Source organism: Clupea harengus, chromosome 16 (assembly GCF_900700415.2).
Source record: "Clupea harengus chromosome 16, Ch_v2.0.2, whole genome shotgun sequence".
Classification (NCBI taxonomy): domain Eukaryota; kingdom Metazoa; phylum Chordata; class Actinopteri; order Clupeiformes; family Clupeidae; genus Clupea; species Clupea harengus.
In genome coordinates this window covers 9,266,872-9,289,554 of record NC_045167.1, presented here as the reverse complement: position 1 = coordinate 9,289,554, position 22,683 = coordinate 9,266,872, and the positions used below count along the sequence as shown (strand labels likewise).

The window sequence follows — 22,683 nt, the reverse complement described above, 5'->3', positions numbered from 1 at the left end:
ACCATAAAGTTGTCCCCCCCAACAATCATTGGAAACAAAACAATTTTTTTTTTTAATATAGTAATTTGAAATAAATGCACGACAACACAAGGTGTGCTAATTATAAACGTAAAACAATGTGTTTTTAAGTTTTGAAAAATCATGATCCCCCTATTCCTTAAAATGGTTTGGTTCACATGCTGTTTCCACCGGGCGGGGCTACCGGCAGCTCCGTGTTTCAGTCAATTAGCCAAGTAGCTACACGGTCAGACAGTGAGACTGTTTCCTCCTCTCTCCCACTGACGCAGTTAAAGTTTTTTCTAAACTCCTTTTACGAAGTTACAATCGATATGCACAAGTATACATAAGTTTAATGATGGATTGACATGACAACGTGAACGTTTGCTGATAATAACACACGCATGCCGGTAATTAACACCGTTAGGATAGCTAGCTAGACAGTTAGGACACTGTCCTGTCAGGGGCAGGTTAATGTTAGTTAATAAAGGTAGGTCTACATCTCAGTGCCTCTCCAGATTAGTTAAATTAACTGAAGGTAAATTCATTTAATCTTTCCCTGCGGTGCCTGAACAATGCTGGTATTGGATATATGTATCTGCAATCGTGATGACCGTGAGATGCGGATTCTCCCTCTTGTATTGTGTAATCTGTAAATTCTCGCCTCAAATGTAAGCGTGTTATCCACCATATATCTATGTTTTAAATGTTATGCATATCCCTCCATTGCAGTATGAAGGCCCTTTTGATGGCTTCTAGACGGAATCAGGTTCTTTTGTCTCCAAAAGTTTTCTCGAGGCTCTTGGGATATCGTTTTGACACTGATAGCTGCCATTGACTCTAGTCAGCTCGGATAACTTGTCCGAGTTAGGAACAGTAAATATTGGTGGCGGGGCTTATTGATAGGTCAAATTGAACTGTTTTAGAACTTATTTTGAGCATCAAGTTCTCTTGAACTTTGGACATTATTTGTCTGTGAGTAGATATTTTGTGTTAGTACATTTAATGCCATTTAGAGGATTTAAAAATGACTTCGAATTTCTGTTTGTAAATGTTATTGAGAATTCGGTATTTAGCAGCTAAGTTATGCTAGCTCTCGTGAAAGCAATTTTTTCATGTCCCCCCCCCCCGGAATTACTCTCCGAAATTTTACCATGTATTGTCCCCCCCTACAATGAAATGGGATCTCCGCCCCTGGGTGCGTGTGTCAAGTATCCTAGTGTGAAGTGCTGTTGGGGGCATTGATGCAGTGCTTTTTGCAATTTTCTGTGCTTTGCTGTGGGTCGGGGATTGTAGCTTCTGTTAACCCAGTGGGGGGATTATTTATTGGGGGAAGTGGCGGTCCTAAGGGGCTTACCTTTAAATGTATTGTCTTAAATAAAATCTGTATGGTGATCTTCTATATCCCTTGTGAGTTTCCCTGTCTCAGACCCCAGACCGTACTGGATTATCAAAGGTAGTGGCAGCAATCTAAACATCTTAGCAAATAATTATTACAATATCTTTGTTTGAAAGACTGAGCTACCTCCTCCTTCAACAAACCTCATGGGACAGTAAATACATTTGAGACATCTATCATTGGTTTATCGATGCTTGGAGATGACAATGGTACCCAATCATAAACTGATATTTCACAGCCTGAGTGAGGGGCCCGTTTTTAAAGCAACTGGTGTGTTTAATTACCCTTTTAAAATAACTGCTTTGCTTCAAACTTGAGGGTCCAAAGTCCCACAAGAGGCCCATGCAACCTGATCAGTTTTGGGTAATGTTCTACGAAATGGTGTTTGGGCAGCAGTCTTTTCTGAGGAAACACCTCTTGATGCCTTTGTCTATGGTCAGAAATTTTGCTCTCAAGGTATGCAATAGACTCGTCGTGGACTGGGGCAACCACAAGCTCCACAATCTGTTTTAAGTCCAACAAGATCTGCCATGCTGGATCATGCTCAGTAATCTGAGGCCCAATTAGAAATGGGAGCAATCTCAGCCAGCTCCAGTTCTCATGGGCATTACCGCCTAGTGTTTTCCTGCATGAAAGATTTTGTGGCAAAACATGCTTATTTGTTTTGTCTGTCCACTTGTATGGGAAATGTTGAATTGAATTGTTGATATCGTCAAAGCTGATATACTTCGTTGATATTAGTAATGTGAGACCGCTTGCTATTTCAACAGCAGTCTTGTCACATCGCGTGGTCGGAGACTCATGTCGGCTCCAGATGGTCGGAGACCAATGCACTAACGCTGGGGTGGGCCCCCAGTTTCATGTGGGCACCCCCACATAAGTTATTAAGGGGGCTAACACACAAAAGTATTACACAAGTTCAGACCAACCTACTCGGTTCCCAGGTTTGATACAAAATAGTGTCACTAGCATGTAAATTATAGCAAGCTAGTCTCATAGTGTATGCTATCTTAAATGGTGGACGAAGGTTCGTACTTGCCTGGCATGTTATAGCCAAAGCTAATCCTAATGCTAAAATGAACTCTTTTTTTCTTTAAAAATGGAAGCATGAAACATGATTTGCTGAATGATGTCTGGTTTATCTTCTAGTAAAATGTTAACAATACAGATATCTAACAATTATAACAATGACTTGAGAGAAAGAAGAAAAGGAATAAGCGAGTGAAAGTATACCCCCGAAGCGAACTTGACAAAAAGTGTCATCTGAACACATGTTGCAACGTTATCAGCTGTTCTTGAGGTGTAGTGAAAAGTGAATGTATTTGGCGAGTTATATTGTTTTATTGATTATGTCCCTGCATTTACAGTCTGAATTAATTCTAAGCATTTTAAACCATCTTTTCGGTAGGTCTACATTTTGAAAATGTGCTTTATGTATAATTATACTTGTGTTCTTGTCCCTTTTTTTTCATGAGAAATGTCATACAATATGTATTGTAATTATGTAGTTATATTCCAAATGCCTTTGTAAGTAAATAACATCACATGTTAAGATAATCTGTAATGACATGCCATAAACAAAAAGGTGTTTGACTTAGATGTGATTGCTTCATATTGCTTACCTCGTCATTTCAAGGCATGACCGTTATTTTTTTATTTAAATAAATGGTGTGATGTATGGATGGGTAAACCTAGCAAGTAGGCCTAAGTAGCAGTTCATGGCACTGAGTTGGATATTATGGGTGAAGACACATCTGCCTCAGTCGCTTTCCTGCCATATAGCAGCCGGACTTTAAGGTAAGTAAACAGTGTCATGTGTGGAAGCATAGCCATTGCGAGTTAAAACCTAATGTCATTATCCTATGACATATTAACTGTCATTACAGTGGTTATGCATAGGCATTGTGTAAGGTAAATTAACAGGCGTTGGAATGTAGGACGCTAATAGCTCTTGTAGACAAAGGCTATGGAAGAAAAATGGTATCAATCCCCAGACAACATGTCTGTAAAAGCTCAAAAACACGGCATCAATTACTAAAAACCAAATGGGGATGACTAAACTAGATGTGAACGCACCACGATCGTTTAGGTGAAGTGATTACTTCCTGGATTTCTTTGTAGGTTGTTAACATATGTAAATGCACTTTGAATTGATTGAGATGATGTATTGATTTAACCTTGTGTTGTAACTTACTGATACGGTTTTATATTGATAAACGTAGGCTATTTAACTAATACGGTGATCGACTAGTTTGCAATGTACAAATTAATTCCATTAGAGTATTTAACATCTGAAATGTTTATATCTTCATCCAATCGAAACCTAAGGGAATTATTTTCGCTACTATTTCAAGCAAAATAAACACATGTTATTTCACTTGATCTGTCAGATTATATTAGATCGTATCTGGTTGATACACGCCTTCAGTGAACAGTCTTTCTGGGCGAAAACCCTCGTTAAAGTAAATCTCAATAGTGACTCATGTGATCATGTTGGTGGAAATATATTTTGTAGTAGGGCCAAGGCTACAGTATACAAAAAAATACGCTGACATTATATATACATTGTTAAGTTATTTTAATAACATTGAGAAAGTTGTGGATTGTTTTGCATGTAAGTAAGTCTAAGGGAGGCAAAGACTTCCTGCCTTCATTCCCATATGTGTAACGACACGGAAGCAGGCTATTGGTCTACATTGTAATTATGGGGAACGATATCCTTGGAGTTCAGAATGCCCACGGCACGTCTTTGACTGGAGTTTGCCTATGTGTTGTCATTACGTCACAAAGACTGATTGCGTGTCACAAATTTGCCATAGCGCGAGTATAAACAGGTCTGGAATTTGACATCGATTCATAATTGGATTTGTGATTGAGGTGACCACTACAGTGTATTAAGATGCTTTGCTGTCCCTGTATTCCTCTGAGGAAGGTAAAATAAAACAACAGTAATAATAGGCTAATAATAGTCATAATAATAATGATGACCTTTGTATCAAATTATTGTTTTTTAATTCTATTAAGTAAATTAATGCTGATATGTCCATCCTTTGTAACCAGAGGAAGAAAGTCCAGGAAGAGCAATTCTTGGAGAGGTAAACTATTGTGTGTGTGTGTGTGTGTGTGTGTGTGTGTGTGTCTATGTATTGGTGAAGTGGTTGTTAATGGCACTATGTAAAACAAAACTAATAATATGAATAATATTATGAATAACATTGAATTGAGGTTAACCAAAGGTCTTGTCAGTTCTCTCATCTCTCTAATCTCTCACACAGGAGGCCTCGTCACTGGCTGAGGAGATTATTTAGAAAAAACAAGACTGGGGATGCTGGTATACCTGCGATGTAAGAGTACACCAGTGCGAGTGAATCTGATTCTGTGGGATTCTGAGCGTGTGTGTGTGCTGACTAAAGTTCTCATGTCTTTCTTTATTCTGGACAGCCAGGAGCCAGGGCCTGTGTCAGGGGACGTCCCTCAGGTAACCATGGCAACATAGATGGACTTCCCTTCTATTACACCTGCATCTGCAGGAGCAATCTTCACTTTAGTTACAGACATCTAATTAGCAGTTTATAATCAAAGTTTGGCCCAACTATTTTGTGTGACATTAGACTGTTAGACAATTAAACTTGCATGAACTTATATTTGTTTGTGGAATGTACACTTATAGGTCAAACTCTTTTTCCATTTCACCAGATCTCCAGCACAGTAAAGGAGGTTCCCTGTCTGGACACCCCAGGCCCTCTAGTCACCCTAGCTACCCTTGAGTCCTCCACACTGGTCAGCCCGGCCTCCCCAGAAACCCCATCTCCTGGGGCACCCCAAGGAGAGGAGGTCCCCAGCCCGGACACCCCAAAAGGCTGTGACCCCCTGGACCGGTGAGTGCTGATTCAGAACACGACACACATATGTGCCCTCACTAACTTCCCTAATGCTGCCTCACCACTCCATACTGCTGTTCCTCATGTTGTCATAGCTACTGTGTCACACCACAGATACACACAGAAACATCATATAGATTCACTATAAGATCCAGCTGCAGTCTTAGTTCCCATATCACACCTTTTTTTAGCCTCAACTTGAGTGCTGGGTTTACTAACACTCACCTCCAAACTGTGTTTGTACAGGTTAATGGTCCAACTCGTGGAGAGGAGCCGGTCCCCATCAAGGGGCCGTAAAAAGAGGGCCAGGTCAGCCCCTGTGGCCCTCACCATTGCCCCGGAGGCCCCAGCGAGTAGGGCCAGGACATCCCCTGTGGCCCTCCTCATTGCCCCGGAGGCCCCAGAGAGAAAGCTGCATGTTCTCCCGGCCCAGCAGCTGAAGTGCAGGGGGTAAGTCACCCAGATCACCATTCTCTCACTTTAAACCACCTAGAGGAGTGATGTGTGTGTTCACATTCAGTATCAGTATGTCTGTCCATCATATATATTGAACATATATTGAAGTCCAGCAGAGGTTAAATTTGATGTGTATTCACTTAGGCAGTGTTTATGTGCATGTATGATGCTTATTTGAGTAGTTCTTGGCAGTTTGTGTTTGACTTTCTGGTTTATTTTCCTCTCTCTCAGGCTGCCTAACCTTGGACAGACCTGCTATATCAACTCCACCCTGCAGTGTCTGTTCGCTCTGCAGCCCCTCTGCATCCAGCTGCTCCTGCAGGAGGAGACGTGGAGGCAGGAGCCCTCAGCACTGCTCCTCAGGTAAGTACACACACACACACTCACATACACACGCTCACACACACACACACATACACGCTCACATACAAACACACACCCATGCACACAGACATAAATGATCCCATGAACACAAACATAAACACTCCCCTCACCCCCCTCTCTCTCTCCATAGCTCCTTTGTGGGTCTCTGGTGCCTGAGGGCATCCACGGACAGGGAGCTGAAGGCGGCAGTGCTGATGGAGCTGAAGGACTGCATCGCCCTGCGCAACCAAGAATTCAAGGGGAACTCACAGAACGTGAGAACACACACATGAAATCAGATACTATGAACTTAATCAATTCTCATGTATACAGCTTTTGATGACATTGTAAGCCATATCATTGCAAGGCTCAACTTATGTAAAACATGCGTGTGGATGTGCATTTCTGTTCATGTTGACATGTTTTATGTCCGTATGCATCTGTGTTTGTCATATATGTGCTTGTGTGTGTGCAGGACGCCCATGAGTTCCTCTCGGAGTGTCTTCTGGGCCTCAAGGACATTGGGCACACCCTCCAGATGGGGGATGTGTCCTATCAGTGCCCAGTGGACACTCTGCTCTCCTTCCAGCTCCAGCACATAAGATCTTGCAGGAGGTCAGTCAGGCTGATATAAGGGCAGATCTACAGACATTACTCCTGTGTGTGAAGCACTGATCTGTAGCTCTCATGTGTGTTTTTGTTTGTTGAGCAGCTGTGGAGTTGAGAGCAGGAGGGAGGAGATCTCCACCTACCTCTCCCTCCAAATGGTTGCGCAGGGCACAGTCCAAAACAGCCTAGAGCTCTACTTCAGCGTACGTTCCTAACAGTCAATCTCAGTCTCTATACACACAATGTAGTCAGAGCACACACACACACACACACTTTCTCTCTCTCTCACACACACATACACACACAAACTGGTTTGTCACATGTGTTTGTGCCCACAGGAATCAGAAGTTGAGTACAGGTGCGAGCGGTGTGGGGGTCAGGTGTCGAGCCTGAGGTGTAGTTTCTACACACTACCTCAGTAAGTTTGCTTGCCTCCACTGACTCCACTTAAGCACCAACACACAAGACATATGAGAGACACATGAGAAACACATGAGACACACATGAGACACACATGAGAAACCACGAAACGCATGAGAAACACACGAGAGACACATGAGAAACACACGAGACACATGTACAAACACCATTGCCACCAATGTAACGGAGTTACTCCTGTACTCCTCCTGTTTACCAGAGTAACCCACAGCAGCCAATCATTCATCCCACTGGCATTGGTCCTGATGGAGAGATATCTCCTATGGACCAGATTATAATTATTCTCTTTCTCTCTAGGGTTCTCATTTTACACCTGAAGAGGTTTTGCCCCTTCACCCTCACCAAAAGCATGGCACCGCTTCAGCTGGAGGCAGAGCTCCAGATCAAACAAAGGTGGTGATACACTTAAACACACACACACACACACATACAAACAAGCATGCACACACATCCACACACAATCACAATCAAGCACAAACACACACACCCATGTATGCATGTAGCCGAGAAATGGAACAGACTCAAGACTACCTATCTATACCCTGTCTATTTTAAATGATTCTATTCATTTGGAGATTTGTTATGAAAATACCTGTTCACATGTAACAGTCTTAGCCTTGAAGGTCCACCAGGCAGCGACAAAATACTGAAGATCTGGTGAAAAATAGGCATCGCGAGTTGTATGAGCCTTACACGTAACAGTGAAATATTTTGTAACTGTGCTTCTCTCTCTCTCTCACACACACACACACACACACACACACACACACACACACACACACACAATGATAATGTGTGTTTCCAGGACTGAGGACATGGCAGGAAGGTTTTGGGAGTCCTCTCAGGCTAATAACCGTTCACATGTAACAGCCTTAGCCTTTGTGGTCCACCAGGGGGCTTGTGTAAAATACACTTTGGGAGTGATTTGAATTTATCTAACAGTAAAATATATTTTCTAACTGTGTTTCTCTCTCTCTCACACACACACACTAATAATGTGTTCTCAGGACTGAGGACATTGCAGGAAGGTGTGGCGAGTCCCCTCAGGGTCCCAGTGCAGGATCAGGCCGCTGCCCTGCAGCCACCTCTACTCTGGGGGGGGCGTCTTCCTCTGAAGGCAAGTCTCCTCTGTGTTCACACAGTGGAAGCTGTGTCACACACGTCACACCAATGAACTTGCGTGTGTCCCTGCGCCTCAACTCGCAGAACCATTGCTAACAACAACACCAAGGTTATGGGTCTGATTCCTACAGAACACACATGCTGATTAGGGGTGTAAGAAATCACAATATTATGTTTTATGATAGTGTATCGATTCTCAAAAACACTAGCATCTTTGCATGTAAACTATTAATTTAAAATCGATAGTGAGAGGTGACTGAGTTGATGCTGTAGAAGAAGCTCATCGTTCCCTCCTTCCTTCCTTTTACCCAGCATCCTCCATCATTCAGGAGCTAGAGGCAGGGACAGAGAGAGAGAAGGTGGTGAGACACACAGGGACACTTAGGCTGAGATTTTAGTTTGGCTCAAGTAGAAGTAATTTATGTTACATGAGTTATTGAGGGTAGTGAAATGAGTAATGTGTTCATGTGTGTTGTACTATGAGTGTTCCACTATGGTGGTGCTGAACGGTTGTAATGTAAGTATGGTAATGTGTGTGTGTTTCGTATAGTGATAGTGTGTAAACAACATGAGCCCCATGATGTATAAATGACACTTGTGTTTCTTCTGTCAGGAGGGAGGCAGCTCCACCTACTCCTTAATGAGCGTGCTGAGCCACATTGGCACCAATGCGGACTGCGGTAAGACACACACACAGGCAAATAAGACCCATATTTTTGTATGAGTGTGGACATCACAGAAACACAGACTCTATAAGGAGCACACACAGGTAAATATGGGAGGTGTGTGAGTGTGTTGGTTTCTGATCTGTGGTTGACTGACACCTCCAGGTCATTACACAAGTGACTGTGCTGAGGAAGGGGGACTCTGGCTCTCTCTTAATGATGAGGAAGTCTTCCCCACCACTCAGGATGCTGTACTCAGAGAGAGAGCCAGCACTGCCTACATGCTCTTTTACACCAGAAAGGTACACACACACACACAAACGCAAAGAGACAGACAGCACAGCATACACCCTCTTCTACATCAGAAATGTGCAGAATTCAAACACACACACACACTGACGCAATTTTCCGGTCTCACCTTCTGCTCTCCATGCTTCTGTCCCCTCAGTGAAGTGCCCCTTCCTGGTCATCAAGGCTCAGCACCAGACGCAGGCGGGACTCTCCAGAGGCTTCACATGTGAAGTAAGTTGACATAATTACCTGACTAAATGTTTCTATACATAATTGCAGATGTATCAATTGCTTTTCAGAGGGGAGGAAAAAACAGCCACCCAGTTGTTAGGTAGACCCAGTTTGTAGTAAAAATCCATGATGGTCAGATTCAGAGCCCCAGTCTCCTGTTCAAACTCACCAGACACAGATGACGTGCAGACAGACCCATAGCAGTGGCATCTGCTGTCAAGTCTGTCTTACCTAGAAAAAAGGACTATAACCTTACTGTGTGTATGTCAGTGATCTAATAGTGCATCTCCCCTCTCTCTAAAACACTAGATAAGGGTTCTGTGAGAGGCTGTTGGACTCCAAGCCTAGTCTCATCGGTGGTCTCTCCCCAGGATCATGGTGCTGAAACAGCTCAGTCCTGCTGCCTCCTGCGCACACTTACTTGCCTGAATAAACCAACAACCCAGTGTTTCACACACTCCAGTCTGCTGTGGATATGTTCACACATACACACAATAAAATTGTCTCAAGGTGTTTTACAGAGCCCAGTGCCTGAACCCCCTTAGAGCAAGCACAATGGCCACAGGGGCAAGAAAAAACTACCTGTTAATCAGGAAGAAACCTTAAGCAGAACTGCGGCACACAAATGGGGGGGGAGCATCTGCTTGAGGCTGGCTGCGTAGAATAAGCCGTTACCCAACTCTTCAGAGAGCACCTCCCTTCCTAACTTGCACTTCTACTAGTACCTAACCTGCACTTACAGTAGTTACATTCCTGCAGTTTCTTATGTAAAATAGTATTCATTGTTACACTAGGGCTCTATTGCTCTTTGCTTGATTGTTCTCTCCCTTGTACGTCGCTTTGGATAAAAGCGTCTGCTAAATGACTAAATGTAAAGCCCCCAGCGGTGCCAACCATGCTGCTCAGGAAAGAAAGAACCCCTCAGAGAGGATTTCATTTTTGTCTGGATTGGAATTTAAATGGAAATCTTGTCATCCAAATGGTTTCCTTGCCTAAAGCAAGGTTGTTTGGTCTATTGTTAAAATAAACTGTTTTTTCAGACCTTTCCTCTCTTAATGTTGCTTTTTTAAGTGTTTAAAAGCACCTCACATTTGAAATGAAGTGTTGTGGAGGTGAAACTACATCTGCAGTATTCCATTTAACTCCTCCAAGACAAAGAAATGCATTCATTTATGCGTTGCACAGGAGAGACAGGACAAGTCCCAAAGGTCACACATCATTCAAATAGACAAAGTACTGGTCATTACAACATGTCAACATAAAAACTTGTGTAAGACACAGGAGTTGTTCTGCTGAACTTTTTAATTGGCGTACATCAATATAAAAATAAAACTGATTCAAATTAAGAAGGGTTCATAAGTTTTAGAAAGGAGGGGACAAACTGCTGGCGGTATTAGTTGTGAATATTTAAAACAAACTAGCTGTCGACTCATTGTAGTGCTATGAAACATCTTTAATTGCCATTCTGCAGATGACTGCATCCAGTAGACTGCCATTCGTCTCTTCCTGGGGAGACACCTTGTAAAGCTGAAATGACAAGAAACACACAGAGGTTATCATCATCAGTTCACTCAATGCCATTCTATAATGCCTAAAGATTATGAGAAAATGGAAACAAACCTTTTTTATTTTAGCGGCGTCAGTTAGAGTGGATATCATATCAGCTGGGATCTGCTGACCTTTGACCCTGCTAACGATACTACTAATATCAGCAGCCTCCTCTTTGGGGTAAACCAGGACTACATACACCGCACCATCATCATCAGAGATCCCAAATCTCTTGAACGCTTCTGAAATCTACATGCATACAAGGAGTGCACATAAATATTAGAAAAGTGTAAACAAACATACAGCCACATATTAATACACACATGCATCATACACACACACACAACACTTAACCTTACAAACAAATAAAATAATATTTGAAAGATACATTTGGTGAAGTAATCAGCCATGCCTAACAAGAATTATTATCTTCACTTGCTCACATTGTTGGTGGGGGAGAGGTTGTAGATGATTTCTGAGAACAGGCTCCTCGTTTTCATCTTCCCAGTCTTCTGTAAATGAATTGCTTTGTTGGATGCCACTAAAATTTGAAAAGGATCCACAATCTGTCGAAAGGGAATATAACACCACGGGTCAAGGAACCGAGATAACTAGTTAGGGGTTGAAAACATGTTATCGTAACTTTACATATTTGTGTAACCCTTTGTAATCCCTTTGTGGGATAGATTCCAAACATTTGATGTGGTAGCATGAACACAAGCCAGCGTTAGGATTGTTCTGTCCTGTTTTTCTCACCATTGAAGGATTTATCAAGGCACCTTGTACGAGCCCCTCCATGGCATTTTTTCTCAACTCTGCAGCGTTCTTAACATCTTTAAAAAGAAGTTGCGTGACACTGTAATCAGGATAAAGCTCCAGCGTGGAGGTTAACTGCATGGCTGCGTATACCAAACACGGGAGCACAACTTTCAGTTACGCTCGAAACAGGAACTGTAGAACACGGAATGATAATACTGTTGCACGTAGTTTATTTTCCATATGAGATTATCGAAGATAGCGTATACGTATCGTGAAAACTGTTTCACTGTTGGTATAAAAAGCTTGTATCGAAATATATTTAACTTTCTAAGATTTTTTTCTTTCAGTAATTAGTAAAACTGTAAAGTCAGCAGGAACGGTTAGAAGATAATCAACGTGTACCACACGGACTACTTATCTCTGATGTACCTACTAGCTGTCAGTTACAAAGTAGGGCTAACTGCAGCTGGTATCACCCACTATACTTGCAACTAAATACGATAGTTTTATGATAGACAATGCAATATTACGTAAATGGATTGCTTTGTTAATGCCTAACCACCTAGTTTTCTTTAGCTTCATAACCGCTTTGTGTCATCTTTTCGAACATAAATGGAGCTATTTGAAGGCTACATCTTCACCGCTCTTTGCAGCACCAACTTTTTGATATCATGTCTCTTGTTTTCCAAAATAACGAGGGAACAAAGGGAGCCATACATGGACGAAATATTTCATATACCCCAAGCTCAGAAATACTGTGAAGGGAAGTTTTATGAGGTACGTTGTGTTTGTTCATTGTTGATCCATCGCATCAATGTTAAATCGCACCAGTCAGCTGTTGTCAGTGTGACGACTTTATTATAACAACGGCTGTTGTTGCACATGAATGCGTTGGTAAATTGTAACAATTGTTTTGAATGCATTGAAATAACGTTTAAGCTAAAAATGTATTAGCAATTCGAAAGCAAATGTGCCGTAACCTACTCTCCAGTGGGACCCCATGATCACTACACTTCCTGGCCTGTACCTGGCTTCGGTGGGGTTGATCCAACCGGTGGTTTGGCTGGCTGACCTAACTGGGAAGGTGGTGTGCTCCTCGGCGATGCTGCGCTTTATCAACACGCTCTTCAACTGCGGAAACCTTTACCTGCTCTATCTCATAGTCTGCAAACTCCACCTGAAAGACAAGGTACCTGTCAACTTTCTGTGCGCTCAACGGTTTGTTGACCTGTGGGTGTTTTGTTTCTGTTCTTATTTGATTCTATATTTGATTGTGATTGCCTACTCTGGTTGTACAGCACTTTAGTCAACGTGAGTTGTTTTTTAAATGTGCTTTATAAATACATTTGACTTGACTTGACCTTTCAGCAGTTCTTTCAGTGACTTTTTTTGTAAATGTTCTCCTGCTTCAGGGAGAGTTTGTATGTCTCAGTACTCACACATCTGTCGTTTGTGTTCCAGTCCCACACAGCTTGGCAGCGAGTCCTAACGGCGCTGTCCCTCTCCAGCTTCCCGGTCCTCTACTTCTTCACCTTCCTGTATTACACGGACGCAGGCTCCACCTTCTTCACGCTCTTCACCTACCTGATGACGCTCTACAGCTCCCATAAAGCGGCGGCCATGCTGGGCGTGTGCGCCATCCTGTTCCGCCAGACCAACCTGGTGTGGGTGGGCTTCTGTGCCGGCACCGTGGTTGCTCAGAAGATGGACGAGGTCTGGGCGGCCGAACAGACAAAGAAGCGTGACCAGCGATCGCCCACTGCGTGCCACGTGCCCCTCAGCATCGCTGGCACCAAACGGCTGGCACGCTTCCTGTGGGAGTTCGCCTCGGCAACGACCAATGTGAAGGCGGTTGTCGCAGTGACGTGGCCGTACCTTATGGTGGCCGGCGGATTTGCAGGCTTTGTGGTGTGGAATCGTGGGATTGTGGTCGGGGATCGGAGCAGCCACGAGGCCTGTCTGAACTTCCCCCAGCTTTTCTACTTCCTGTCATTCACACTGCTCTTTTCGCTGCCTCTGACTCTGTGCCACAAGAGGGCGCTCCGCTTCCTCCAGTCTCTGCGCAGGCAACCTTTGCTCTACTTTGCCCTGACTGCCCTCACCCTCCTCCTGGTCTGGAGGTTCACACATGTACACAAGTACCTGCTTGCCGACAACCGGCACTTCCCCTTCTACATGTGGCAGCGGGTCTACCAGCGGCACGAGCTGGTGCGCTACCTCTTGGTGCCCGGGTACGTCTTCGCGGCATGGACCTTCCTAGACACTCTCCTCCGGGGCCGCTCGCTCTTCTGGGTACTGGCATTCTGTGTGTGCCTGGTAGCCTCCACGGTTCCACAGAAGCTTCTGGAGTTCCGCTACTTCATCATGCCGTACCTGCTTTACCGGCTGCACCTGCCGCTGGCTCCGGTGCCTAGGCTGCTGCTGGAGGCTGGGCTGTACACGGTCGTTAACGGCGCCACGATTTACGTCTTTCTCCACAGAAGCTTCCAGTGGCCAGAGAGCACGGACGTACAGAGGTTCATGTGGTAGAGGTTATTGAGGTCACTAAGAGAGAGGTCACGGCCCACTGGACAAAACACCACTGAGGACAGTAAGAACTCTCTGGGATACTTACGGTCATTAACAGGACAGGATCCAATGCAGAAAACAACACTGATCTGATGAAGTTTGTTTTTTATGTGTGTGGGGTGCTTGGTGGAGAAAACGGAAAATGGAAGCATTACTTTTAGGAACATCGTATCATTTCCACCAAGTCCTTGGTTGCGTTGACCAAAAGCAGGAATGCCAGCCATCAGGGTAGAAATCACAATTTATATTAATATCTAAGGGGGGGGGGGGGGGGGGGGGGGGAGGAATCAACAATGCTGACAAAATACAAATCTATTTTTGACATATTTCTATTGGTAGCATTTTTGGTATTGAGATTAGTTATTTAGGATTAGTTATTTTGGAGTTCCCATCCCATTATTGTTGAAGTTTAGTTTTTGAGTCTAGGTGTGAATTCTCCCTGTTAGTCTTAAAGGCCCATAGCATATGCAAGCTTGTTTACATCTCCAAAATGTGTTTGCCTTTCTTAATGAGAGGGAATAAATAATCCAATATGTGTGCAACTATGCCTTTTTTATGCCCTAAAATATTATTTTGTGTCCTCAGTCATTCATTATGTCATTAGGGCCCTGGTAGTTCCACACCCTGTGTAAGACATATCACCTTTTGGTTGTAACCTGTTGATGTTATTATTCTTTCAGTCTATTTCTCATACACCCTTCTGTAGGGATCATCCCATCATCCTGTGTTGATGTTTGTTTTTTTATAAGATTTTTCAGTCTTTGGGATCAAGTGGTGAATGCTTTATAGATGCAGATAATAAATAAACGGATGATGATGATGATGGTGGTGGTGGTGATTATGCTCTTTGATGACTCCATTTAAATTATGCCTTACCTACTAATTCCCTCATAAGGAAACAATCAGCAAAGACTTTGGTGTTCCATCACATGATGTCCACTAGATGGCAGTCTAACCGTTTGCCTTTAATACAGAGAGAAACATTGTGGTTTAGTGGCTGTTGTATGTTTCCCACACTTGTGGACCATCACGCGCTGGACGCAGTTGTTTTAGACAGATGTAATAACAGTGTAATAATTACACATGGTGAAGAGTGTCTTATTACTTGAAGTGGCAAAACAGCAGAGCAGAATACTCTTGCCTGATATTCCTTTCACATCGAGAAACAATTCTACAAAATACAGTTTTATTTGTGAAAAAAGACTAATTAGAACTGATGACACCGGGCTTTTCAATCTCTATCTATTATTTACATGCAGAAGTGTTTATAAATGCTGCAGACTACCGGGGTTATGATTGACATCATATATCGATTCCTTGGAGAGGCTTGGTTTTCTTGTTGTTGAACTCTCAACTACTTACCATTATATACTGCTGCCTTTTCTTTTGGCATAGTCATATGGCTGCTGATCAAAATAGCCCAGTCATTTCCCCAGTGAGCACTTGAAATTGTGCTTTGTCGGCACATACTATCCTGGTCTCTGGGTGTTACGTTGCTTGTGATACTATATCCCACCACCCAACAACATGGACTCTGGCTATGTACTGATATAGAATCAATACTAAGGATGAGGAAAACAAATTCATGATTGTAGACTTCTGAGGACTGTTGTATGGTTCTAAGAAAGAACCCTTTTCTGTAAAATTGTGTGTGAGAAATACAGACAAAAGAATATGCAGACATAAGAACTCAGCCAAAATCAGTGGTGTAGAAGATTCTAATGAAGTTGATGTGTTGTGTGTGAAGTTGTTTGTTTTGTGTGTGAAGTTGTTTGTTTTGTGTGTGAAGATGTTTGTGTAGTTTGTGAAGATGTTTGTGTTGTGTGTGAAGTTGTTTGTGTTGTGTGTGAAGTTGTTTGTGATGTGTGTGAAGATGTTTGTGTTGAGTGTGAAGTTGTTTGTGTTGTGTGTGAAGATGTCTGTGTTGTGTGTGAAGATGTTTGTGTAGTTTGTGTTGTGTGGGAAGTTGTTTGTTTTGTGTGTGAAGTTGTTTGTGTAGTGTGTGAAAATGTTTGTGTTGTGTGTGAAGTTGTTTGTGTTGTGTGTGAATATATGTGTGTTGTTTGTGTAGTTTTTGTTGTGTGTGAAGTTGTTTGTGTTGTGTGTGAAGATGTTTGTGTAGTTTGTGTTGAGTGTGAAGTTGTTTGTGTTGTGTGTGAAGTTGTTTGTGATGTGTGTGAAGATGTTTGTGTTGAGTGTGAAGTTGTTTGTGTTGTGTGTGAAGTTGTTTGTGTTGTGTGTGAAGATGTTTGTGTAGTTTGTGTTGTGTGGGAAGTTGTTTGTTTTGTGTGTGAAGTTGTTTGTGTAGTGTGTGAAGATGTTTGTGTAGTTTGTGTTGTGTGGGAAGTTGTTTGTGTTGTGTGTGAATATGTGTGTGTTGTGTGTGAAGATGTTTGTGTAGTTTGTGTTGTGTGTGAAGTTGTTTGTGTTGTGTGTGAAGTTGTTTGTGATGTGTGTGAAGATGTTTGTGTAGTTTGTGTTGAGTGTGAAGTTGTTTGTGTTGTGTGTGAAGATGTTTGTGTAGTTTGTGTTGTGTTTCAGTGAGAACACGGCCTGGCCTGGATGAGTGGAAGCAGTGTTCCGTAGGAAAAATCCCTTTTCTCATTACGATCAGGAAAACACTGCAGTCATTAGCAAGCAAATCATTAGCTTTCCCTGTGTCATGGGAGTCGGTGTGTGTGTGTGTGTGTGTGTGTGTGTGTGTGTGTGTGTGTGTGTGTGTGTGTGTGAGAGAGAGTCTTTCCTTTCATATGTATGTTTAGTGCCAGTGCTGCAGCTGCTGCTTCTGAGCCTTAATATTTCTGGCCTGTGTGTCTGTCTTGCTCCATGTGGGCATGGGCACATTATTAAAATGTGTGTGTGTGTGTCTGTGTCTGTGTCTGTGTGTGTTTGTGTGTCTGTGTGTGTCTCTATGTGTGTGTGTGTGTCTGTGTGTGTGTGCCTGTGTGTGTGTCTGTGTGTGTGTGTGCTGTGTGTGTGTGTCTGTGTGTCTGTGTGCCTGTGTATGTGTGTCTGTGTGCCTGTGTGTGTGTGTGTGTGTGTGTGTGTAAGCATACAGAAGTGTCAGAAGCAGAGAGAGGTCTTGATTAGAGAAGGAAAGAGGGAATGACTGGCTCGAGGCAGGTCGATACTGAGAGTGCGCACACACACACACACAGACACAAATGTCTATAAGCACATACCATACACACACAGAAGTATTCACGTACAGACACACACACAAATAAATGTGTTTACGCACACATACACAAACACACACACACACACACACACACACACATACACACAAATGTGTTCATGAATACACACACACACACACACTCTGTGGGCTGCAGCAGTGCATTCCCTCACTCTAAAATTAGACAGCAGCATGGAGGCTGCCTCTGGCCAAAGAGCTCTCTCTCACCCCCCACCTTACACACACACACACTCTCTTTCTCACAGAAACACACACAAATGAAACACATTCTTTCTCTCTCTCTCTTTCTCTAACACACACAGAGACACACTCACACACACACACACACACACACAAACTGTACCATTTCCCTCATTTCATTGCCCTATGTTGCTGCTGTTCCTCTGCTCCAATTCTATCCTATGCCCATTTGACCTCTTTAAGTGGAATTAAGCCCCCCTCTCTTTATTCAATTGCGATTTTGCTTAAACTGTGTGTGTGTGTGTGCGTGGGCATGTGTGTGATCATGCTGCAGACTGTAACCCAGCAAATCCTGAGTAATGTAACCCTGGCTCAAGATAAAAATGATATTTCCCTCTTCATAATTTCCCACCTGCTATGCTCTGTGGTCCAGTGGACCTGCTGTAGAGAAACTGCTGACATCCCCAAGGTCATGAGTTCTGGAGCACACATACAGCTGAAACAGAGTATCTGCACTGTAATGCTTCAGATAGAAGGGTGTATTAAATGAACAGCCACAGCCTCATTTCTCTAACCACCAAACATCCAAAATAGCTTTTGCCAGCCTACACTAACAAATCAACCCATAGGTAGCTTATACAGTAAGCATATAATACTTAGCCATCAAGAAAAGCACAGTATTTCATTATAGGCCTACATTATATGAATGAATGGATGACGGCACCTGACCACACAATTACTTGCATTGCATTAGTTTGTATGAAAGGTGCTATACAAATTTAAAAAAAAATAGAAAAAAATAAATAAATAGAATATAGAATTCATTATTTCGTTATCAATAGCACAGTCGCCAAATGTTACCAGACACAGAAGGTGCACATTTTCCAACATATGATAGAAGGCCGACAATTACATTGCTATAGATTTCAATCCCAGATACCTCTCCATAACAAACAAAAACCTATATATCCTACGGGCCTTGCGCTCAGAAAAGTTTTTAACAACATTGCTCAAGTCCAAACTCCTGGTCCTGTCTTTCTCTGTCTCCTTCCTCTTTTGAGCGCCACTTTTTTTGTCTCGACTCGCTAAACATTATTTATTCTGCTATTTGATTCTTCACAAAAAAATGTTACCGTTTGGAAAAAAATTACTGCATGACATCCATGCAAGTTATCACACATGATACACAGGGAGCAAACCAAATTAAATAAGAAATTATTATTATTTTTTAACAAAACAAGCTATTTTGGAACAACAGGCCTACATAAAAATAGGCTATGACTCAAAACCATAGTGTTACCCTAAGTGGGAAGGTGGTAGATATAGCTATCAAAACCGTAAGGGACTTTGTGTCGTTTGACGGTTACCGGTACTTACATTAGAAACTGGGAAATGTCATCACTGACACTGTCAATGTGCGAGAGGGTCCACTTACAATACTACTCAAGTGGGCCCCTGACAGCCCCTAGGCCCCCGGTACACTGCGCCTGTTGCGCTGTTCGCAGTTGAGCTGAACTTCTTCATTAAAGCTTGAAGTTGATTTTAATGCAAACCCAAGATTTAAACAGACTTATTCATCTGAAGGCAATCACTCTCGCTGAGTGTTATTCATTATGATGTAAATGAGATATTAGCGCAGGCATATTTGTGATCGTGGGCTACTCCTGGGTTCATAAGTGTTCCAGTGATGGTAGTGTGGTGTTACTTAATGAATTACCTCCTATGTGGGCTACTTCAAATCACTGCTGTTTGTCAGCCTAAGAGTCTGCTGCTTGCTGTTCGAAGTGTGCAAACAGGGTGATTGACCTATTTGTTCTTCAGCAGTAATGAATTTCACTGCCAGTGAAAATCTAGAAGAGGAGACACATGCCAACCAAACAACTTAATGTGTCGGAGAACAAAATGATGAGTTGTAAGTGGGTATGTTAGAGATTTCGTAGGGGGTATGCCTATCATTTGGTTTAAAAAAAAAAATCTATGTGACAACCTGACGTGTGTCATAATGAAATCCACATTACAGGCCACGTCAAAATGAATAACCATGCTTTGATCGCCGTTACTAAACAGCGAATTCAGGCGGATAACAGCGGTACGTCCACCAACTTCTTCCACATAACCTACGTGGTCCACTGTTGAGGTCCACTGTAAAGGCTGAGGTTGTGCTGCCATTCCGATTCCTTGGTAACTGTGTGCTCGCATTTCTGGGCACCAGCAGAGCCGCTAGTGTTCATACGATATTTTGCACGGTGTGTAGAGGGATAAGGCGAAAGGTTACCCCGGCTAAATCCCAGCTCCAACAATAACATAACCTATTTTTTGTATTCTAAACATATAGCGCATATATTATCTTATATTATGTTATTTTATGTAATATTATAGTATAGTATATCATGTTTTATTATATTATATTATATTATGTTCTGTTCTTTTATATGATATCACTCCATGGCTCTAGAGAATAACATGCCACCTCCTCTGTAGAAGTCATGCTCCGTGCGTTGGAGTGAGCGCAATCGCACGCAATGTTCACGGTGGCGCTCTGAGATCTCCCACCACTTTACACACATGAGTCTGCTTGGCGCGTCTTCATTCCCTCATTCGCCTGAGCAGCGCAGCGTGTGCCAGGGCAGAGAGCGGAGTTGACGCGCCGCTCCTGGTATGCTGTGACATCACTCTCTCTCCGCTAGTAGGCTCGAAGAAGCTCACACTCTCGTCCACATGCAGTGACTCGCTAGGGTGCTGGTGTAGTTTTTTTTCTCTAGATTTTCGCTGCCAAAAAGGGGTTGGACAAAATATTACCACGATGAACAACAGCTTCCTAAACATGGCGTCGATAGGAGACTTCGACCCGCTGAACGCTTCTATTCCTGCCACGAAAGTTGAAATCACTGTGTCTTGCAGGTAAGCGAATGTCTCGAATTAACCTATTTATGGAGAGCGTGTGTAAGCACTACGGACAAAAATATGCGACAAAACCAGGAAGGCGTTTGGAAGAAACGACCCAACTAAAAAGTTGGGATAGTTGATGTCATTCCAAAACAGTTTCTCTAATGCCTCCTACTTTCGAGAATAACACGTTGTGTGAAATGGCAGTTTCCAAAGTTGTGTGTTGAACGCTAATATGAAAGAAAAACCCAACAAATGTTGTCCTGTGGAGAAGCTTGTTACGTTTTGTGTTCTCTCTGTTTGTTTTTCTACGCCTTTACACCCAGAATAAGATATTGAACAGAGAAACTGCAAAATCTTGTTATCCTTTATTTAATCTCCTCTCCTTGCAGGAATGTGGTCACGAGTTATTTATGTGCAAAACGTTGTTGTCATCACGATAACGTTGGAACACGTAAGCTGAATGCTGTCAGGCAACTATGCGCTCAGAACTCTGATCGAGTGAACAGCTCGTGCCGTAACGAATGACAGATACGTAAAGATTTCCTGTTGCCGGCAGTGAAATGGGATTCCGTCGTTGTGATGGTGAACACAATAACTGTCTTAAGTATCGAATGTCTCACTAACTCATGGGTTAAAAGGGTTGTGGTTGTGCGTAACGCCCCTTTATCTCCCGGCCAGAGTCTTCGCTGTGCACTTTCGGACTAGACAAGCTTCCTGCATTTCCCGGATAGGTTCATAATCATGTGGGAGAGGCAGAGGCAATCAGGCCTAACTAAGGCATGCCAGTTAGCTGATGCTTTATGTACATCATTCTTTTCAGTGTAAAACGGTATTACAGTTTTATATAAAGGTTGTAAGATGAAGGTGTTCTTCAGCCGTCTGTTATTGCAATGGTTCCTTAACAAAATACATGCTCTTCCCATGTGTTATTGTTATGGTTCCTGAACAAAACACACGCTCCTCCCCTGTGTTATTATTATGGTTCCTGAACAAAATACATGTCCATTGTCCATTGTCCACTGTCCATTGTACCTTTCTCCTGTAAACTTGTTATGATTGTGGTTCCTGGAAGTATTCCTTCGCCCCAGTGTGGACTTGAGAGCTTGTTCAGTAATAAGAACAGACCCCCTGCCTTCAGGTGGTGTGGTGTGTGTGACAGTGGAACGTGGGCAGCTTGTTTATTCCTGCATTGGTGTCTCTACAGTAAGCCTGGTCTGCACTGTTCATTTTCGGTTGTGTGTTACGGGCTGGCACAGTCTCCCGCGTGACTCCACCGATTCATGGCTACAAGCCCTCATAGCTGTGATAGCTGTGACGTGTCCATCCCACTAGAAACTGACATATTAGTCATCACATCCCCATAGTGGTGGATTCCCAAGGAGCAGGTGAGCTGAGCACTAGACTCTGTCCAAACAGCACACTAGTGACCTATATATAACACACATGGAGTGGCCAATGCACTACATCCAATAGATTAGCACAGAAAGCTGTGTCCCAATGAGTTCCATACACAACACAGAGGTGCTTTGGAATGGAATGGCTTTGATATGGGTCTGTCTAAGGTCAAAGAGCAACAGTTTATCTGAGTAGAAGCTCCAGAAACTCAGCAACAGCAATATTTTCATATGATACTGGCAGGCAGATAGTTTGTTTGTATACCTGAAACCTGTGTTGGATGGTCAGGTTGTGTCCAGCACAGCAGAGTCCTTCTGACACCCCCCCCACACACACACACACAAACACACACACTCTCTCTCTCTCTGTCAAAGCTCTCTGGATTCTGTGATTGATTTGAGGAGCAGGCGACGGCTGCTGATCGATACCCCAACCCCGCTCTCACACACAAACACACACACACACACACAAACACACACACACACACACACACAAACACACACACACACACTCTCTCTCTCTCTCTCTCTCTCTCTCTCTCTCTCTCTCTCCTCTTAACTCCCCTGTGGTTCTCTGAGGTCCACTGGCAGTCAGTGGGGCTCGGCCACCAGCAGCTGTGGCAGAGAGAGACCCCAGAGCAACGGTCACACACACACACACACACACACACACACACACACACACACACACACA

The 22,683-nt window shown here is 43.1% G+C and overlaps 4 protein-coding genes across 8 annotated transcripts in view; 3 read left to right on the top strand and 1 right to left on the bottom strand.

The window, feature by feature from the left end:
• Positions 1 to 4,264: 4,264 nt before the first annotated feature.
• Positions 4,265 to 9,910, top strand: LOC116224200 (ubiquitin carboxyl-terminal hydrolase 37-like). 2 transcript variants are annotated; one of them, XM_042710049.1, is made up of 18 exons: positions 4,265 to 4,328; positions 4,457 to 4,491; positions 4,672 to 4,740; positions 4,838 to 4,874; positions 5,093 to 5,274; positions 5,524 to 5,727; positions 5,965 to 6,096; positions 6,248 to 6,371; positions 6,572 to 6,711; positions 6,809 to 6,908; positions 7,044 to 7,123; positions 7,441 to 7,536; positions 8,151 to 8,260; positions 8,578 to 8,624; positions 8,879 to 8,945; positions 9,096 to 9,232; positions 9,379 to 9,452; positions 9,762 to 9,910. In XM_042710049.1, the coding sequence occupies exons 1-17, from the start codon at positions 4,296 to 4,298 to the stop codon at positions 9,379 to 9,381; spliced, it is 1,596 nt and encodes a 531-aa protein (XP_042565983.1). In that variant the 5' UTR covers positions 4,265 to 4,295; the 3' UTR covers positions 9,382 to 9,452; positions 9,762 to 9,910. The 2 variants fall into 2 exon arrangements, with proteins under 2 accessions (XP_042565983.1, XP_042565982.1); XM_042710048.1 differs by having other exon boundaries at positions 8,578 to 8,627.
• A 694-nt stretch (positions 9,911 to 10,604) lies between these two features.
• tprkb (Tp53rk binding protein) lies at positions 10,605 to 11,947 on the bottom strand. Its single transcript, XM_012817316.2, has 4 exons — positions 11,757 to 11,947; positions 11,444 to 11,566; positions 11,073 to 11,249; positions 10,605 to 10,979 (listed from the first exon to the last, which is right to left on the bottom strand). Exons 1-4 carry the CDS (start codon positions 11,895 to 11,897, stop codon positions 10,893 to 10,895), a joined length of 528 nt encoding a protein of 175 aa, XP_012672770.1. The 5' UTR covers positions 11,898 to 11,947; the 3' UTR covers positions 10,605 to 10,892.
• Positions 11,948 to 12,198: 251 nt separating this feature from the next.
• Positions 12,199 to 14,604, top strand: alg10 (ALG10 alpha-1,2-mannosyltransferase). Its single transcript, XM_012817315.3, has 3 exons — positions 12,199 to 12,536; positions 12,751 to 12,948; positions 13,221 to 14,604. Exons 1-3 carry the CDS (start codon positions 12,372 to 12,374, stop codon positions 14,286 to 14,288), a joined length of 1,431 nt encoding a protein of 476 aa, XP_012672769.2. The 5' UTR covers positions 12,199 to 12,371; the 3' UTR covers positions 14,289 to 14,604.
• Positions 14,605 to 20,277: 5,673 nt separating this feature from the next.
• LOC105891164 (copine-8) overlaps positions 20,278 to 22,683 on the top strand; it is a 118,424-nt gene continuing 116,018 nt past the window's right edge. Inside the window, exon 1 of one of the 4 annotated variants that reach the window (XM_031582461.2) lies at positions 20,278 to 20,607. In XM_031582461.2, coding sequence (XP_031438321.1) covers positions 20,510 to 20,607 — 98 coding nt within the window. In that variant the 5' untranslated portion in view covers positions 20,278 to 20,509. The remainder of the gene's footprint in view (positions 20,608 to 22,683) is intronic. The other 3 variants (XM_031582462.2, XM_012817318.3, XM_012817319.3) reach the window with 3 other exon arrangements.

Excerpts from the sequence above, each read along its gene's own strand:
- tprkb (XM_012817316.2), bottom strand. The coding sequence starts at position 11,897 with ATGCAGTTAACCTCCACGCTGGAGCTTTATCCTGATTACAGTGTCACG. Across the intron at positions 11,567-11,756 it reads CCTTGATAAATCCTTCAATG|ATTGTGGATCCTTTTCAAAT; the intron begins GTGAGAAAAACA and ends CCCTTTCGACAG. Across the intron at positions 11,250-11,443 it reads ACCTCTCCCCCACCAACAAT|ATTTCAGAAGCGTTCAAGAG; the intron begins GTGAGCAAGTGA and ends GTATGCATGTAG.
- LOC116224200 (XM_042710048.1), top strand. The coding sequence starts at position 4,296 with ATGCTTTGCTGTCCCTGTATTCCTCTGAGGAAG. Across the intron at positions 4,329-4,456 it reads CCTGTATTCCTCTGAGGAAG|AGGAAGAAAGTCCAGGAAGA; the intron begins GTAAAATAAAAC and ends CTTTGTAACCAG. Across the intron at positions 5,275-5,523 it reads GGCTGTGACCCCCTGGACCG|GTTAATGGTCCAACTCGTGG; the intron begins GTGAGTGCTGAT and ends GTGTTTGTACAG.
- alg10 (XM_012817315.3), top strand. The coding sequence starts at position 12,372 with ATGGAGCTATTTGAAGGCTACATCTTCACCGCTCTTTGCAGCACCAAC. Across the intron at positions 12,537-12,750 it reads GTGAAGGGAAGTTTTATGAG|TGGGACCCCATGATCACTAC; the intron begins GTACGTTGTGTT and ends CCTACTCTCCAG. Across the intron at positions 12,949-13,220 it reads AACTCCACCTGAAAGACAAG|TCCCACACAGCTTGGCAGCG; the intron begins GTACCTGTCAAC and ends TTTGTGTTCCAG.